This window comes from Pseudophryne corroboree, chromosome 5, assembly GCF_028390025.1.
Source record: "Pseudophryne corroboree isolate aPseCor3 chromosome 5, aPseCor3.hap2, whole genome shotgun sequence".
NCBI classification, from domain to species: Eukaryota; Metazoa; Chordata; class Amphibia; order Anura; family Myobatrachidae; genus Pseudophryne; species Pseudophryne corroboree.
This window is the reverse complement of record NC_086448.1, coordinates 39,510,531-39,528,739: the sequence shown is the minus strand read 5'-3', so window position 1 is coordinate 39,528,739 and position 18,209 is coordinate 39,510,531. Positions and strand designations below refer to the sequence as shown.

At 47.3% G+C, this 18,209-nt stretch overlaps 1 protein-coding gene across 1 annotated transcript in view; it reads right to left on the bottom strand.

The window, feature by feature from the left end:
- The window catches only part of FAM135B (family with sequence similarity 135 member B), a 344,975-nt gene that overhangs the window by 90,988 nt on the left and 235,778 nt on the right, over positions 1–18,209 (bottom strand). Inside the window, exons 10-12 of the mRNA XM_063921224.1 lie at positions 12,588–12,743; positions 9,679–9,752; positions 541–695 (exon numbers count right to left, since the gene is read on the bottom strand). Coding sequence (XP_063777294.1) covers positions 541–695; positions 9,679–9,752; positions 12,588–12,743 — 385 coding nt within the window. The remainder of the gene's footprint in view (positions 1–540; positions 696–9,678; positions 9,753–12,587; positions 12,744–18,209) is intronic.

The following is an 18,209-nucleotide window of genomic DNA, read 5'->3' as shown; positions in this document are numbered from 1 at the left end:
CCCTTAGCAACCAATCAGATTCCAGGTATTATCTCCTAGAAGGTGCTAGATAAATTAGAAGTAGAATCTGATTGGTTGCTATGGGCAACATCCCATCTTAAATAGAATTCACATCTTAGTAAATTTATCCCTAAGAGCTGACGAGCAGGGCCCTCTTCCCTCACTTTATGTCATTATTATGACTGTATATGCATAATTGTTTGTTCATTGTCTAGCTTGTCTGTAGTGTAGTATTCTGCTCTTTATATCCCATTATTGTAATGTTTCAAAATTATTTTTTTGTCATGGTTACACAAAATCTGTATATGTATACTGTAAGGTGCTGTGGAACATTTGTGGGGAGCGGAAGAAGAGGATGAAGAAGAACAGGATGACGAAGAAGATGAAGAAGAACAAGATGATGAAGAAGTGGAAAAATATGAGAAAGAAAGAAAAAGAAAATAAATAATTATATATATATATATATATATATATATATATAAAAATGTCCCCAATTTATTTCAAATAGTCTGCCAGGCACATGTTATCCTATTCACCAACCTTTCTTGGGGGATTCGACATATCTGTCTTCAAAGATAATGGGCAGGGAGTTCCAGTCTCCATCGATGTCCAGGCATTCAACAGGTAAAGGGGGCATGCTCATAAAATATTCGGAGCTCCTGACCTCTCCTGACAAGCTGCTGTTATTCTGTATCCTAGAAACAAAATAAGAATTATTAAGTTATTGTATTCAAATGTTATATATGTATCTTTTCCCATAATAGACATACTGTATGTGTCTCTCTGCTATGACTTTCTGGATGTCCCAGAGTTTTCTTAAACTTAACATGTCTAAGCCTGAGCTGATCATCTTCCCGCATATCTTCACCACCCACTATTTTATTATCTATTGACAGAACCACCGTCTCTAGCCTTCAAGGGCGCTGTCTTTGAGTTATCTTTGACTCTTCCTTCTCCTTCAACACATTCAGTACCTTTCACAGTCCTGATGTTTCTTTTAGAGATGAGCGGGTTCGGTTTCTCTGAATCCGAATCCGCCCGAACTTCATGTTTTTTTTCACGGGTCCGAGCGACTCGGATCTTCCCGCCTTGCTCGGTTAACCCGAGCGCGCCCGAACGTCATCATGACGCTGTCGGATTCTCGCGAGGCTCGGATTCTATCGCGAGACTCGGATTCTATATAAGGAGCCGCGCGTCGCCGCCATTTTCACACGTGCATTGAGATTGATAGGGAGAGGACGTGGCTGGCGTCCTCTCCATTTAGATTATAAGAGAGAGAGATTTACTGGAGCTTAGGACTAGGAGGAGTACTGTAGAAGTGTAGAGAGTGCAGAGAGTTTACTAGTGAGTGACCACCAGACAGTGCAGTTTATTTAATATATCCGTTCTCTGCCTGAAAAAAGCGATACACACAGTGACTCAGTCACATACCATATCTGTGTGCACTGCTCAGGCTCAGCCCAGTGTGCTGCATCATCTATATATATTATATATCTGTCTGACTGCTCAGCTCACACAGCTTATAATTGTGGGGGAGACTGGGGAGCACTGCAGTGCCAGTTATAGGTTATAGCAGGAGCCAGGAGTACATAATATTATGTAGTGAGTGACCACCAGACAGTGCAGTTTATTTAATATATCCGTTCTCTGCCTGAAAAAAGCGATACACACAGTGACTCAGTCACATACCATATCTGTGTGCACTGCTCAGGCTCAGCCCAGTGTGCTGCATCATCTATATATATTATATATCTGTCTGACTGCTCAGCTCACACAGCTTATAATTGTGGGGGAGACTGGGGAGCACTGCAGTGCCAGTTATAGGTTATAGCAGGAGCCAGGAGTACATAATATTATATAGTGAGTGACCACCAGACAGTGCAGTTTATTTAATATATCCGTTCTCTGCCTGAAAAAAGCGATACACACAGTGACTCAGTCACATACCATATCTGTGTGCACTGCTCAGGCTCAGCCCAGTGTGCTGCATCATCTATATATATTATATATCTGTCTGACTGCTCAGCTCACACAGCTTATAATTGTGGGGGAGACTGGGGAGCACTGCAGTGCCAGTTATAGGTTATAGCAGGAGCCAGGAGTACATAATATTATATTAAAATTAAACAGTGCACACTTTTGCTGCAGGAGTGCCACTGCCAGTGTGACTGACCAGTGACCTGACCACACTGACCACCAGTATAGTTAGTAGTATACTTATATTGTGATTGCCTGAAAAAGTTAAACACTCGTCGTGTGACTTCACTTGTGTGTTGTTGTTTTTTTTATTCTATAAAAATAAAACTCATTCTGCTGACAGACAGTGTCCAGCAGGTCCGTCATTATATAATATATAATATATACCTGTCCGGCTGCAGTAGTGATATATATATATTTTTTATATCATTTATCATCCAGTCGCAGCAGACACAGTACGGTAGTTCACGGCTGTGGCTACCTCTGTGTCTGCACTCGGCAGGCAGTCCGTCCATAATTGTATACCACCTAACCATGGTTTTTTTTTCTTCTTTATACATACATACTACTACGACATCTCTTTATCAACCAGTCTATATTAGCAGCAGACACAGTACAGTACGGTAGTTCACGGCTGTGGCTACCTCTGTGTCTGCACTCGGCAGGCAGTCCGTCCATAATTGTATACCACCTAACCGTGGTTTTTTTTTCTTTCTTCTTTATACATACATAGTTACATAGACATCTCTTTATCAACCAGTCTATATTAGCAGCAGACATGGTACAGTACGGTAGTTCACGGCTGTGGCTACCTCTGTGTCTGCACTCGGCAGGCAGTCCGTCCATAATTGTATACCACCTAACCGTGGTTTTTTTTTCTTTCTTCTTTATACATACATAGTTACATAGACATCTCTTTATCAACCAGTCTATATTAGCAGCAGACACAGTACAGTACGGTAGTTCACGGCTGTGGCTACCTCTGTGTCTGCACTCGGCAGGCAGTCCGTCCATAATTGTATACCACCTAACCGTGGTTTTTTTTTCTTTCTTCTTTATACATACATAGTTACATAGACATCTCTTTATCAACCAGTCTATATTAGCAGCAGACACAGTACAGTACGGTAGTTCACGGCTGTGGCTACCTCTGTGTCTGCACTCGGCAGGCAGTCCGTCCATAATTGTATACCACCTAACCGTGGTTTTTTTTTCTTTCTTCTTTATACATACATAGTTACATAGACATCTCTTTATCAACCAGTCTATATTAGCAGCAGACACAGTACAGTACGGTAGTTCACGGCTGTGGCTACCTCTGTGTCTGCACTCGGCAGGCAGTCCGTCCATAATTGTATACCACCTAACCGTGGTTTTTTTTTCTTTCTTCTTTATACATACATACTACTACGACATCTCTTTATCAACCAGTCTATATTATTAGCAGCAGACACAGTACAGTACGGTAGTTCACGGCTGTGGCTACCTCTGTGTCTGCACTCGGCAGGCAGTCCGTCCATAATTGTATACCACCTAACCGTGGTTTTTTTTTCTTTCTTCTTTATACATACATAGTTACATAGACATCTCTTTATCAACCAGTCTATATTAGCAGCAGACACAGTACAGTACGGTAGTTCACGGCTGTGGCTACCTCTGTGTCTGCACTCGGCAGGCAGTCCATAATTGTATACTAGTATCCATCTCCATTGTTTACCTGAGGTGCCTTTTAGTTGTGCCTATTAAAATATGGAGAACAAAAATGTTGAGGTTCCAAAATTAGGGAAAGATCAAGATCCACTTCCACCTCGTGCTGAAGCTGCTGCCACTAGTCATGGCCGAGACGATGAAATGCCAGCAACGTCGTCTGCCAAGGCCGATGCCCAATGTCATAGTACAGAGCATGTCAAATCCAAAACACCAAATATCAGTAAAAAAAGGACTCCAAAACCTAAAATAAAATTGTCGGAGGAGAAGCGTAAACTTGCCAATATGCCATTTACCACACGGAGTGGCAAGGAACGGCTGAGGCCCTGGCCTATGTTCATGGCTAGTGGTTCAGCTTCACATGAGGATGGAAGCACTCAGCCTCTCGCTAGAAAACTGAAAAGACTCAAGCTGGCAAAAGCACCGCAAAGAACTGTGCGTTCTTCGAAATCCCAAATCCACAAGGAGAGTCCAATTGTGTCGGTTGCGATGCCTGACCTTCCCAACACTGGACGTGAAGAGCATGCGCCTTCCACCATTTGCACGCCCCCTGCAAGTGCTGGAAGGAGCACCCGCAGTCCAGTTTCTGATAGTCAGATTGAAGATGAAGATGTTGAAGTACACCAGGATGAGGAGGATATGGGTGTTGCTGGCGCTGGGGAGGAAATTGACCAGGAGGATTCTGATGGTGAGGTGGTTTGTTTAAGTCAGGCACCCGGGGAGACACCTGTTGTCCGTGGGAGGAATATGGCCGTTGACATGCCTGGTGAAAATACCAAAAAAATCAGCTCTTCAGTGTGGAGGTATTTCAACAGAAAAGCGGACAACAGGTGTCAAGCCGTGTGTTGACTTTGTCAAGCTGTAATAAGTAGGGGTAAGGACGTTAACCACCTCGGAACATCCTCCCTTATACATCAACTGCAGCGCATTCATAATAAGTCAGTGACAAGTTCAAAAACTTTGGGCGACAGCGGAAGCAGTCCACTGACCAGTAAATCCCTTCCTCTTGTAACCAAGCTCACGCAAACCACCCCACCAACTCCCTCAGTGTCAATTTCCTCCTTCCCCAGGAATGCCAATAGTCCTGCAGGCCATGTCACTGGCAATTCTGACGAGTCCTCTCCTGCCTGGGATTCCTCCAATGCATCCTTGCGTGTAACGCCTACTGCTGCTGGCGCTGCTGTTGTTGCTGCTGGGAGTCGATGGTCATCCCAGAGGGGAAGTCGTAAGCCCACTTGTACTACTTCCAGTAAGCAATTGACTGTCCAACAGTCCTTTGCGAGGAAGATGAAATATCACAGCAGTCATCCTGCTGCAAAGCGGATAACTGAGGCCTTGACAACTATGTTGGTGTTAGACGTGCGTCCGGTATCCGCCGTTAGTTCACAGGGAACTAGACAATTTATTGAGGCAGTGTGCCCCCGTTACCAAATACCATCTAGGTTCCACTTCTGTAGGCAGGCGATACCGAGAATGTACACGGACGTCAGAAAAAGACTCACCAGTGTCCTAAAAAATGCAGTTGTACCCAATGTCCACTTAACCACGGACATGTGGACAAGTGGAGCAGGGCAGGGTCAGGACTATATGACTGTGACAGCCCACTGGGTAGATGTATGGACTCCCGCCGCAAGAACAGCAGCGGCGGCACCAGTAGCAGCATCTCGCAAACGCCAACTCTTTCCTAGGCAGGCTACGCTTTGTATCACCGCTTTCCAGAATACGCACACAGCTGAAAACCTCTTACGGCAACTGAGGAAGATCATCGCGGAATGGCTTACCCCAATTGGACTCTCCTGTGGATTTGTGGCATCGGACAACGCCAGCAATATTGTGTGTGCATTAAATATGGGCAAATTCCAGCACGTCCCATGTTTTGCACATACCTTGAATTTGGTGGTGCAGAATTTTTTAAAAAACGACAGGGGCGTGCAAGAGATGCTGTCGGTGGCCAGAAGAATTGCGGGACACTTTCGGCGTACAGGCACCACGTACAGAAGACTGGAGCACCACCAAAAACTACTGAACCTGCCCTGCCATCATCTGAAGCAAGAAGTGGTAACGAGGTGGAATTCAACCCTCTATATGCTTCAGAGGTTGGAGGAGCAGCAAAAGGCCATTCAAGCCTATACAATTGAGCACGATATAGTAGGTGGAATGCACCTGTCTCAAGCGCAGTGGAGAATGATTTCAACGTTGTGCAAGGTTCTGATGCCCTTTGAACTTGCCACACGTGAAGTCAGTTCAGACACTGCCAGCCTGAGTCAGGTCATTCCCCTCATCAGGCTTTTGCAGAAGAAGCTGGAGACATTGAAGGAGGAGCTAACACGGAGCGATTCCGCTAGGCATGTGGGACTTGTGGATGGAGCCCTTAATTCGCTTAACAAGGATTCACGGGTGGTCAATCTGTTGAAATCAGAGCACTACATTTTGGCCACCGTGCTCGATCCTAGATTTAAAGCCTACCTTGGATCTCTCTTTCCGGCAGACACAAGTCTGCTGGGGTTGAAAGACCTGCTGGTGACAAAATTGTCAAGTCAAGCGGAACGCGACCTGTCAACATCTCCTCCTTCACATTCTCCCGCAACTGGGGGTGCGAGGAAAAGGCTCAGAATTCTGAGCCCACCCGCTGGCGGTGATGCAGGGCAGTCTGGAGCGACTGCTGATGCTGACATCTGGTCCGGACTGAAGGACCTGACAACGATTACGGACATGTCGTCTACTGTCACTGCATATGATTCTCTCAACATTGATAGAATGGTGGAGGATTATATGAGTGACCGCATCCAAGTAGGCACGTCACACAGTCCGTACTTATACTGGCAGGAAAAAGAGGCAATTTGGAGGCCCTTGCACAAACTGGCTTTATTCTACCTAAGTTGCCCTCCCACAAGTGTGTACTCCGAAAGAGTGTTTAGTGCCGCCGCTCACCTTGTCAGCAATCGGCGTACGAGGTTACATCCAGAAAATGTGGAGAAGATGATGTTCATTAAAATGAATTATAATCAATTCCTCCGCGGAGACATTGACCAGCAGCAATTGCCTCCACAAAGTACACAGGGAGCTGAGATGGTGGATTCCAGTGGGGACAAATTGATAATCTGTGAGGAGGGGGATGTACACGGTGATATATCGGAGGGTGATGATGAGGTGGACATCTTGCCTCTGTAGAGCCAGTTTGTGCAAGGAGAGATTAATTGCTTCTTTTTTGGGGGGGGTCCAAACCAACCCGTCATATCAGTCACAGTCGTGTGGCAGACCCTGTCACTGAAATGATGGGTTGGTTAAAGTGTGCATGTCCTGTTTTGTTTATACAACATAAGGGTGGGTGGGAGGGCCCAAGGACAATTCCATCTTGCACCTCTTTTTTCTTTTCTTTTTCTTTGCATCATGTGCTGATTGGGGAGGGTTTTTTGGAAGGGACATCCTGCGTGACACTGCAGTGCCACTCCTAAATGGGCCCTGTGTTTGTGTCGGCCACTAGGGTCGCTAATCTTACTCACACAGTCAGCTACCTCATTGCGCCTCTTTTTTTCTTTGCGTCATGTGCTGTTTGGGGAGGGTTTTTTGGAAGGGACATCCTGCGTGACACTGCAGTGCCACTCCTAGATGGGCCCGGTGTTTGTGTCGGCCACTAGGGTCGCTAATCTTACTCACACAGCTACCTCATTGCGCCTCTTTTTTTCTTTGCGTCATGTGCTGTTTGGGGAGGGTTTTTTGGAAGGGCCATCCTGCGTGACACTGCAGTGCCACTCCTAGATGGGCCCGGTGTTTGTGTCGGCCACTAGGGTCGCTAATCTTACTCACACAGCTACCTCATTGCGCCTCTTTTTTTCTTTGCGTCATGTGCTGTTTGGGGAGGGTTTTTTGGAAGGGACATCCTGCGTGACACTGCAGTGCCACTCCTAGATGGGCCCGGTGTTTGTGTCGGCCACTAGGGTCGCTTATCTTACTCACACAGCGACCTCGGTGCAAATTTTAGGACTAAAAATTATATTGTGAGGTGTGAGGTATTCAGAATAGACTGAAAATGAGTGGAAATTATGGTTATTGAGGTTAATAATACTATGGGATCAAAATGACCCCCAAATTCTATGATTTAAGCTGTTTTTTAGGGTTTTTTGAAAAAAACACCCGAATCCAAAACACACCCGAATCCGACAAAAAAAATTCGGGGAGGTTTTGCCAAAACGCGTTCGAACCCAAAACACGGCCGCGGAACCGAACCCAAAACCAAAACACAAAACCCGAAAAATTTCAGGCGCTCATCTCTAGTTTCTTTCTCAGAAATATTTCAAGGGTCAGATGCTTTCTCACCCTGAAGGAAACAAAGACCCTCATCCACTCACTGATCACCTCCAGACTGAACTACTGTAACCTCCTCCTACAGTATGTGGCCTCCCAGACTCCTACCTCTCTCCACTCCAATTTATCCTCAATGCCGCTGCCCACTCAACTTCCTCTCCAAACACACTACGTCCACCTCCCCTCACATACAAGCCCTTCACTGGCTCCCCTTCCCCTTCAAAAAACAATTCAAGCTTCTCACACCTACTTACAAATCCCTCACCCAAAACCCTCCGTTACATGTCTTCACAGTCGCATCCACCCAGTTCACTCCCCAAATGCATGCCGCCTCTACTGCTGATTACTTCCTCTCACTTTCGCCTTCAAGAGTTTGACTGTGCTGCTCACTACCTCTGGAACTCTCTCCTCCCTATCAGACTCTCCATTTGTCTTCAAAACTTAAAAAATATGGGCTCACAAGAACCACTTCATCAATACCATTCAGCTCTCCAAATCCACTGCTCCGTCCTCACTGTCTATGCCATCTGTGCCACCCCTCTCTTTCTGCCCCTCCTTTCGAGCAGGCCCTCATCCCTCATGTGCTTCTCCTTCCCTCACTTTTATTATCACCTACTCCATACTCCCTACAATGGCACCTAACCCTTGGTTGCTGCTGCCCTGTTGCTGATTTGGGTGACCTTGTCCTGCTTTGTTTTGTACTGTACGTCACGGTTTCCTAGTTTAACTCATTTGTTTATGTATTTTGTAAGGTGCTGCGTAACCCTTGTGGCACCATATAAATGAAGGATAATAATAATAACAACTTACTTTGCAGGTTTTCAGAATTCATTTCACATCTTACATAAAACATCCTTACAGATATAACCAGGGACAATTTGTACACATTTAATTGGAGGCATCTTATAAAAAAAAAACTATTTTGCTGTTAATGATGTATTTATAAGCCCTTGACCAGAGCACTTATAAATACATTCTGCGTGATTGCACGGAACACAAACCCTCCTGGCACAAATCAATCACACAATGCAGCCCACCCCTGTCTCCTCCTATTTCCCCATACACCATTCCTGCCACAGTGTAGGAACTCGGCCAATTCTCAGTACAGTCTTAATCTTTCATATTTTTAATGCTCCTTTATCTGTCTTTTATCTAATGTAGATCCACCTAATTTTTCACTACCCTTTATTGACTTCCCTTGTCTCTGATCTTCCTCTATGTTACTCCCTCATGGTAACTTGTCTGCTCCTCTTAAATGGTCATATGTTGTTTCCTTTCTATCTTCTTTTATGTATCTTCATTGTAAGTTTTAGATTGTAAGCTCTCATAAGCAGGGGCTTCCTCCCTTTTTGTGCTTATCCCTCCCTCACTTTTACCATCATCTCCTCCACACTGCCAACAATATCCTCCGATGAACACTCTAAGCTGTATTACATGGCAGCATTGCATTTACACCAGACTCCATATTTGGAACTGTCTGAATGATGGACCACCCATACAGGTCTACAATAAAGAGGTAGCTCACGCCATCTTCAGGATGTATTGGCTTGTGAATCGATGACAAAAGGTTTACATTCTAGTGCATGGATTGCCAGAAAACCCTTAGGGGATAAATGAAGCACATTTTATCTAATTACTAAGCTAGGATATAAGGTTATAATACTGTAGCTGAAATTCCATCACACTCACAGATTTTCCTGAAAAGTGAGGGCATCGAGTTTCTCATGTTCAGCATAGAAGAACGCTTCCGAAAACCTCCGTACCTAAAAAGTGGAAGACAAAGCTTTCAAAACACAAATAGAGTGGACATTGGGTGGGTCAGAAATAAGGGTGGGGTGAGTTCTGGTGACTGAAACTGGAAATAATTATAATTTATGTATTTACCATACTTGGCAAAATTTAAGCTGAGAGGGGGCAACCAGGCTGGAGGCGTGGGAGGGTTTGCACAATGACCAAGCCATCAAGACCCCACGCCCTACTATACAAATCCACGTTGCTGGGCTTTGTAAAGTAGTGGAAGGGGCGAAAATGTGAATTGTGTCATCAACCCGCCTGGGTGGCTCCTCCACTCGGGAAATGGGTGGCGGTAACAGCGCGTGGGAAGCAAGCCTACTCTCCCTGGAGTCTAGGAGAGCCACCAGAAATTCAGGAACCTATCAGACCTTCCCGGAGAGGAGATAAGTGTGCTCCTACTGCACATTTCTTGGGTTATATTTGCTATGTATAATATGTAGACAGTAGCAGGCAGAAATCATCACAACTCTGAGGGGCAGACGTATCAAGTTTTGGAGAGAGATCAAGTGGAGAGCTATAAAATACCAATCAATCATCTCCTAACTGCCATGTTTCAGGCTGTGCTTGAAAGCTGACAGAAGCTGATTGGTTGATACTTTATCTCTCTCTTCACCTTATAACTCACTAAGGGCGTGATGTACTAAACGGAAAATGCGGTAAACCCCCGGTTCACCGCATTTTCCTAATATACTAACACCCTGCCGGCAGAACAGCCCTGCGGAGGGGTTCGCCAGCTTTTGCTGGCGATAACCCATAAAAGCCTATGGGCTTCTCTCTGCAGCGCTCTGTGAGGGATCAGAACGGATCCCTCCCAGCATGCCCCGCAGCCGGCCCTGTCATTCTGTACATGTACAGAATGACACAGGGGCCGAATCCCGGAAGTCAAGAAGACGCCGAGGATCATGGGGGACGGCTCTTATCTCCCCCTGCTGGAGAGAGAAAAAGTGGAAAAGTTGTCCATACAAACTAATCAGCTTCTACCATTTATGAGTATCTAGCACAGTCTTTGAAATGACAAAAGCTCATTTGGGTGCTTTGAGCAACGTCTCCACTTTATCTCTCTCCAAGGCTTGATACATCGCCCCCTCTGCTGGGAACAGGATCTCTGTAGCCTGAGTCATTCTATGATTGCTGTGTCAGGCTCTCACACTCAGGGCCGTGACTAGGTGTGTGCCGATGGTGCCTTGTCCACAGCGCAAATGCACTGGAGGCGCATCATCTGGCAGCACACCCCCATATGTCCGTTTTCATCAGTCAGTCACTACTTAAAGTTCAGCCGCCGCCGCTTGTGTCCCACCGCTGCAAGGGAGTGGGGGTGCTGTCGTAGCCGCCATGTGGCTGCACACACCTTCCCCCTGTCCCGCCCCCGCCGACCCTGACTCACGCTGGGTCTGCAAGGGATCTGAAAGCAGTCATCCCCCCACTTCGTCCCTGAGTTCCGCTCCGTGCTGCTGCTGTAAAGGGCTCCCCCTACCCCGTCCCTGAGCTCCGCTGGCGCTGCCAGCTGTCTCCTGCTGCCGCTAAAGAGGGCTCTCCCTACCCCGTCCCTGAGCTCCGCTAGTGCCGCTGGCTGTCTCTTGCTACCGCTGAAGAGGGCTCCCCCTACCCCATCCGTGACTCCTCTGGCGCCGCTGGCTGTCTTCTGCTGCCGCTGAAGAGGGTTCCCCCTACCCCGTCCCTGAGCTCCGCTGGCGCTGCCAGCTATCTCCTGCTGCCGCTAAAGAGGGATCCCCCTACCCCATCCATGAGCTCCGCAGGTGCTGCCAGCTGTCTCCTGCTGCTGCTGTGAAGGGCACTGGAGCGTTGCCGCAGCTGCCAGCTCCCGGACTACATGCTGTGGATGCTGGATTGTGAACTCCCCCTCCTTTCCCACCCAAGTGACACACACACACATTTAAAAAAAAACAAAAAGGGGGACTCTGTTACTGTAATGTGTAAAAAAGGGGGACTCTACTGATGTAATATGTAATAAAGGGGGACTCTGCTGATGTAATGTATAAAAAAGAAAGAAAGGTAAACTCTACTTGCTTAATGCGTATAAAAGGTGGACTCTACTGCCATAATGTGTAAAAAAGGGGAACTCTGCTGATGTAATGTGTAAAAAAGGGGAACTCTGCCTACCTAATGTGTAAAAAAGGGGGACTCTGCTGCCTTAATATGTAAAAAGGGGGACTCTGCTGCCGTACTGTGTAAAAATGGGGACTCTGCTGCCGTAATGTGTAAAAATGGGGACTATACCTACCGTACTGTGTAAAAGGGAGCTCTGCCTAACATTTCTGGATTCAGCATTCGGTCTCACATCTCCTTCTAAATACTCCCCAGACTCCCATTGGCCAGTTTCACAGGATTCTGGGGACGGGCTTAGAAGAAGTGAAGCCGAATGCTGCATGCCTGGTGCAGCGGCGTCTGTGAAACGCACAGCGCTGCTGATCCCCGCGGACTTGCAGCCAGCACATATATTACATACATACAAATGACCTTCTCAAAATGGCCACCGCCTCCTCTAGCATCCTTAAAAACTGTCTTCTATGAGGCGGCGGCCACTTTGGGAAGGACATTTTCAATAGTATTCTAGACTAAATGCTGTAACATGCAGTTGCCGTGGCAGCAGCGCCCCGTGCGATCACATGGCTCTCCCGGCCCCAGAAGTGGTACTGACTGTAGCCCACGGGCAGCACTCGCCAGTGGTTTTATGCAATATAATATGTATGCATTACACAGCATAGAGATTACTCTGACTGACAAAACTTTTCAGAGATTCACCCTCCTGGCAGTCTATAGAAACATATTTAGAGGTAAGTTACCCGTAAGGTGTGATGCTCTTGCATGAGGTAGGTCGTCACTTCTGGGTGGAGAGTCACTATTTCCAGGAACTTGGTCCACAATACCAAAAGCTGGGAGCAAAGCCACGCCAAATCCTTGCCGATCTGCTCGGTTATCCTGTCCGGATTGTTCATCTCCTACAAAAGACAAATACTGTAACATAAAATGATCAGTAATAGCTTCCTGACACTGCTAAACCACAGCTCCCAAAACATAACCAACTGTAAAGTATGTACGGTATATTCTGTTGCGTATAAGGGGGTCATTCCGAGTTGATCGCTAGCTGAATTCATTCGCTGTGCAGCGATGAGGCAAAAAAAGGCACTTCTGCGCATGCGTATGCGGCGCAATGCGCACGCGTGACGTACTATTACAACGAGCAATGCTTTTCAGTCGCACTGCTTGCCGCAGAGTGATTGACATGAAGTGGGCGTTTCTGGATGTGAACTGACCGTTTTCAGGGAGTGTTCTGGAAAAAGCTGGCGTGCCAAAAAAAAAACGCAGTCGTGGCTGGGCGAACGCAGGGCGTGTTTGTGACCTCAAAACAGGAACTGAATGATCTGAAGTGATCGCAAGCGCTGAGTAGGTTTTGAGCTACTCTAAAACTGCACAAAAAAACATTGCCGCCGCTCTGCGAGCCTTTCGTTCGCACTTCTGCTAAGCTAAGATACACTCCCAGTGGGAGGCGGCATAGCGTTTGCACGGCTGCTAAAAACTGCTAGCGAGCTATCAACTCGGAATGACCACCAAGGAGCGGTCCCCCTCTCTCTGGGTTTCACAGAACCCTAACCATCCTATGTAAAACTATGCAAGAGGGGGGAGTGCCCCCACCTCTCAGACAGCCCCTCCAAAAACATACCCAAGTATGCAGTGACGATGCTTCGTATTTGAGGTTGCAACTTTATAGAAGGTTGTCCGGTTTTGTCAGCCATCAAATTCTGTTTTTGATTTATCGGCCATTGTGCTGCCAAAAGTACTGATGTTATTTGCAGAAATTTTATGATAAATAAAACGAGGGCACAGCTAGCATTTGTCACTGGGGTCAGTCAGGCAGCAACAAAAAGTAAACTCTTCTGATTTGCTTCCAGACTGTCCCTGTACAATAGACAATTACATGTCACCACATTGGCCACTGGTATCATGCAGTGCAGGGACTGCCGATAATCAGAGAAGCCGTGAAGGGGCTCGGCAGCTTACCATGTATTTGCAAATATATGCAACAAATATCTCTGACTCTCTATCACCATATAGTTTTCACATATTGTTGCAAGTACTATTTAGTGTGCAGGGGGATGCCAGAGAGGTGTGGGAGGGGGTGGAACCTTTCTGTTTTCTGTCCCTGTACTGGGGCGGAGATTAGTCTCACAAGAGAGGCTAAGCGGCAGCTGCTGTGCAGGATAGGTGAGCATAATACATTGGTTCTCTGTGTATGGGGGAGGGGTGTATCTTGGAGAGAGATAAAGTGCAGCTTCCTCACAGCTGTGCAATTCCTCGCAGTCATGATTTAGGATTAGGGTCCTAATTTCTCCTACACTGTATATTACGCAGAGAAAAGACAGGTCCTTTATCTGCACATGTACTGTACAATATATAACATTTACCTCTACCAACAGTAATACAAAGTATAAAATACTAGTCTAAAGGGCCCTACACACTGGCCGATTTTTTGAAAGATATGAACGATCTCGTTCATAAATGAACGAGTACTCGTTCATATCTTTCAGTGTGGAGACTCCTGCGATGAACGATGCGCGGCCCCGCACTCGTTCATCGCTGGTCTCCCGTCGGCTGTGCATGCAGGCCAATATGGACGATCTCGTCCATATTTGCCTGCACTTCAATGCAGCCGCGTGACGGGGGGAGTGAAGAAACTTCACTCCCCCCGTCACTGCCCCCCCGCCGCCGGGTCGCTCGTCGGCCGTATCCGCTGTCGGGCAGCTCGGCGGCGGGTCGGCCAGTGAGTAGGGCCCTTTAGAAAAGGTAAATCCTATGTCATAACTGTGAAAGCTCATCCACCCTTCAATGCTGAGATCATTGTCTGAAGGTACTTATTAATGAATGAATTAATTAGTTAATTAATTCATTAAATTAATTAATTAATGTGTGGCTTTGGTTGAACAGACAGGCAAAAAAGTATTATCTGACTGATAGAGACACTGTATGTGGACAGAGCTTTATACGGGATGCAGTCAGTTTACCTCCAATCAAAATCCCGACGTTCAAAATCCCGACACCAATTGACCGATGGTCAAAATCCAGACAAGGTCAAAATCCCGACATGGACAAAATACCGACATTTAAAATACCGACAAGTTCAAAATACCGACATGTAAAATGCCGACAGGTCAAAATACCGACATGAGTTTTTCATGATTTTTTTCATTGAGACCGACTTGTTCATACTTTACCATCCCAGTGGACCTGGAGGGGGAATATAATAGTGTGCCGAGCGTAGCGAGGCACCGTGCCCGAAGCATGGCGAGCGCAGCGAGCCATGCGAGGGGACGCGGTACACTTTATATGGTGTCCATGTTGACTTATGTCGACATACACACAAAAACAACAAGAAAACGTGTGTCGGTATTTTGACCTGTCGGCATTGTACATGTCGGTATTTTGACCTTGTCGGTATTTTAAATGTTGGTATTTTGTCCATGTCGGTATTTTGACCTTGTCGGGATTTTGACCATCGGTCAATTGGTGTCGGGATTTTGATTGGAGGTATTTCATAACGATCCCCTTTATACAGCACTTGTATGTGACTTGTAAGCCTCACAGCGGCCACTAGATGGTGCTGTTTTACCATCTAGTTTTTAAGCAGAGTCAAACTCAAAATTCTCAATAGAAAATACTGAAGTTACTCCAAGAGGCATCGGGGAGGTGTAGATAATATTTACCTATCATTGGTGATTACACATGTCTTCATTGTGTTAGCTTATTAATTATCTATTCATTAAAACATAATTAAATGTAATAGGATAGTTTCTCTGCTAATTCATGTGTATCTGTCAACGTACATCTTGATATAAATTGCTGGTACCGCACTTCCATCACACTGTGCTGTGTATTCCTATTGCACCGGGATGAGCTGCTCTTTCTACCAGGTTGATTGAAAAATGAAATAAAAATATGAAAGTGTCTTTTAATATTTTTTTCCCTTGGTGAATATTATTCAAACGTACAGATAATAGACACAAGGGGCCGGAGATAATGCGGTGAGAGGTTTTAGGCACATTCCAAGTCGCACCTTCTCGCATTTTCAGCTACGATCAGGCACTCAGACATGCGGGGGGACGCCCAGCACAGGGCTAGTCCGCCCCGCATGTCAGTGCCGCCCCCCCACGCAGTAATGCAAAAGCATCGCACAGCGGCGATGTTTTTACATCTCAGGAGTTACTCCCAGCCAGCGCAGCTCCTGCGGCTGGCTGGGAGAACCTCTTCGCTGCCCCGGGTCGCAGCGGCTGCAAGTGACGTCACGCAGCCGCCGCAGCCCGCCCCCCCAATGGTCAGGCCACGCCTGCGTTGGCCGGACCACGCCCCCTAAATGGCGGCTTAATGCCGCCGTCCATCCCCCTCCCGCCCAGTGACCGCCTCTGCCTCAGAGGCGATCGCTAGGCAACGACGGCTGGCATGCGCCGGCGCACTGCAGCACCGGTGCATGCGCAGTTCCGACCCGATCGGTGCGCTGTGATAAACTGAAGCGAGCGATCGGGTCGGAATGACCCCCAATGTAATGTGAGTTTCGTTACATTGTGAAGTTGGAGAGAAGCATGTACAGATCAGTGAGATCCATGCATGCTTCTGTCTGGAAAAGTAAATAGTTAGAAAAGTTTAAAAAAAAGATGTGCATGCCCCCCCCCCCCCCCCCCCATCCACCCCAAAATCATAACCAGCCCTGGGCTCTTTGAGCCAGTCTTGGTTGCTAAAATACAGGGGGAAAACATGTGTAGAGGTTCCCCGTATGTTAACAACCAGCGCCGGGCTCTTGGACCGGTCCTGGTTCCAAAAATACAGGGGAAAAAGATGTAGGGCCCCGTATTTTTAGAGCCAGCACCAGGGCTCCACTAGCCAGGGAGGTAATGCCACAGCCGGGAGGCACTTTTATAGCCAGGGAGGTCCCTGTGGCCGTAGCATCGCCCTCCCCCCCAACTAGTCACCCTGGGCCAGGTTCCCTGGGGGAGTGGGGACCCCCCTAATAAGGCCCCTCCCGGTCCAGGCACCCATGGGCCAGGGATGAATTAAAGGGCCTAATGGTACCTGTAGTTCTACAAAAGAAATATTCAAATAAAGACAATACACACACACCGTGCCAGTATAACTTGAATAAATCACACCTGCACACTCACACTCACCTACGTACACATACTTACCTACATCCCACGCCGCCATTCACATTCCCTTCTCCAGTTAGATTGTCGGCAGTCGGGATCCTGGCACTCAGGAAATCGACGCAGGAATCCCAACTGCTGACAAAGTCGCCAGCCAGAATCACGGCTCACAGGGGCTATTCCCACTCATGCATGACACCCATAGAGTGGGTATAGAACCTGTGGCGGGCACAGCGAACTCACAAGGCGCTTGCTAGCGCTCGCCCTACAGTTGGCATACTGACGGCCAGGATGCTGTTGTCTGTATACTGACGTCCGGCATCCCAACCGTTGGTAATACAGGGTTCACTACAATATGCCGGCGGTCGGGCTCCCGGCGACCAACATACCGGCGCCGGGAGCCCGACCGCCGGCTTACCGACAGTGTGGCGAGCGCAAATGAGCCCCTTGCGGGCTCGCTGCGCTCGCCACGCTACAGGCACGGTGGAGCGCTATGCGCGCCACACTATTTTATTCTCCCTCCAGGGGGGTCGTGGACCCCCACGAGGGAGAATAAGTGTCTTATGCCGGCTGTCGGGATCCCGGCGCCGGTATACTGTGCGCCGGGATCCCATCAGTCGGCATACTGAAGACCACCCGGTAATACATACTGATCACATTTCCAGTGTAGTTTGGTCCTTTCCGTTCCATGTAGTCATCCACCCAGAGGGTAAAAAATAAAAAAACGCGACGAAACCCCGTCCACCGCACTAAAGGGGATCCATGTGTACACATGGATCCCTTTTCCTCCAATGCCAGGACCCCTCTTGACTCCTGTCACTTGGGGACCCGCCAGCTAAGCAGGAAGCGCCATGTAATAGCGCTCTCCTGATTGGCTGTGCGCTCCCGGCCTGCCAATCATGCGGAGCGCATAGGCAATAATGGGGAAAGAAATCCCCATTGTCGTCTATGGTGGGAACCTGGGGTCTACCGCAGACCACAAGGTTAATAGAGGTCACTCTTGTGGGTGACCTCAATTAACCTTGAGGTCTACCACAAGTAGGTTAGGCAATAACACTGAGTACTGATTTTAGGCTCCTATCACATTGATGAGGATAGTTGGTGTTACCAAAGCAATATACTGTATGAAAGAGAGCATGCATCCAACATTCATTTTGTAACTATTATTTCTATGACGTCAGCCTTTGCTGGCTAGAGACGGCCAAAATGTTTCTCCATTACATTTGTTTCTCTTCTTTCAGAGGTCCGACTTGTGATTTTGACCACGGATAGAAG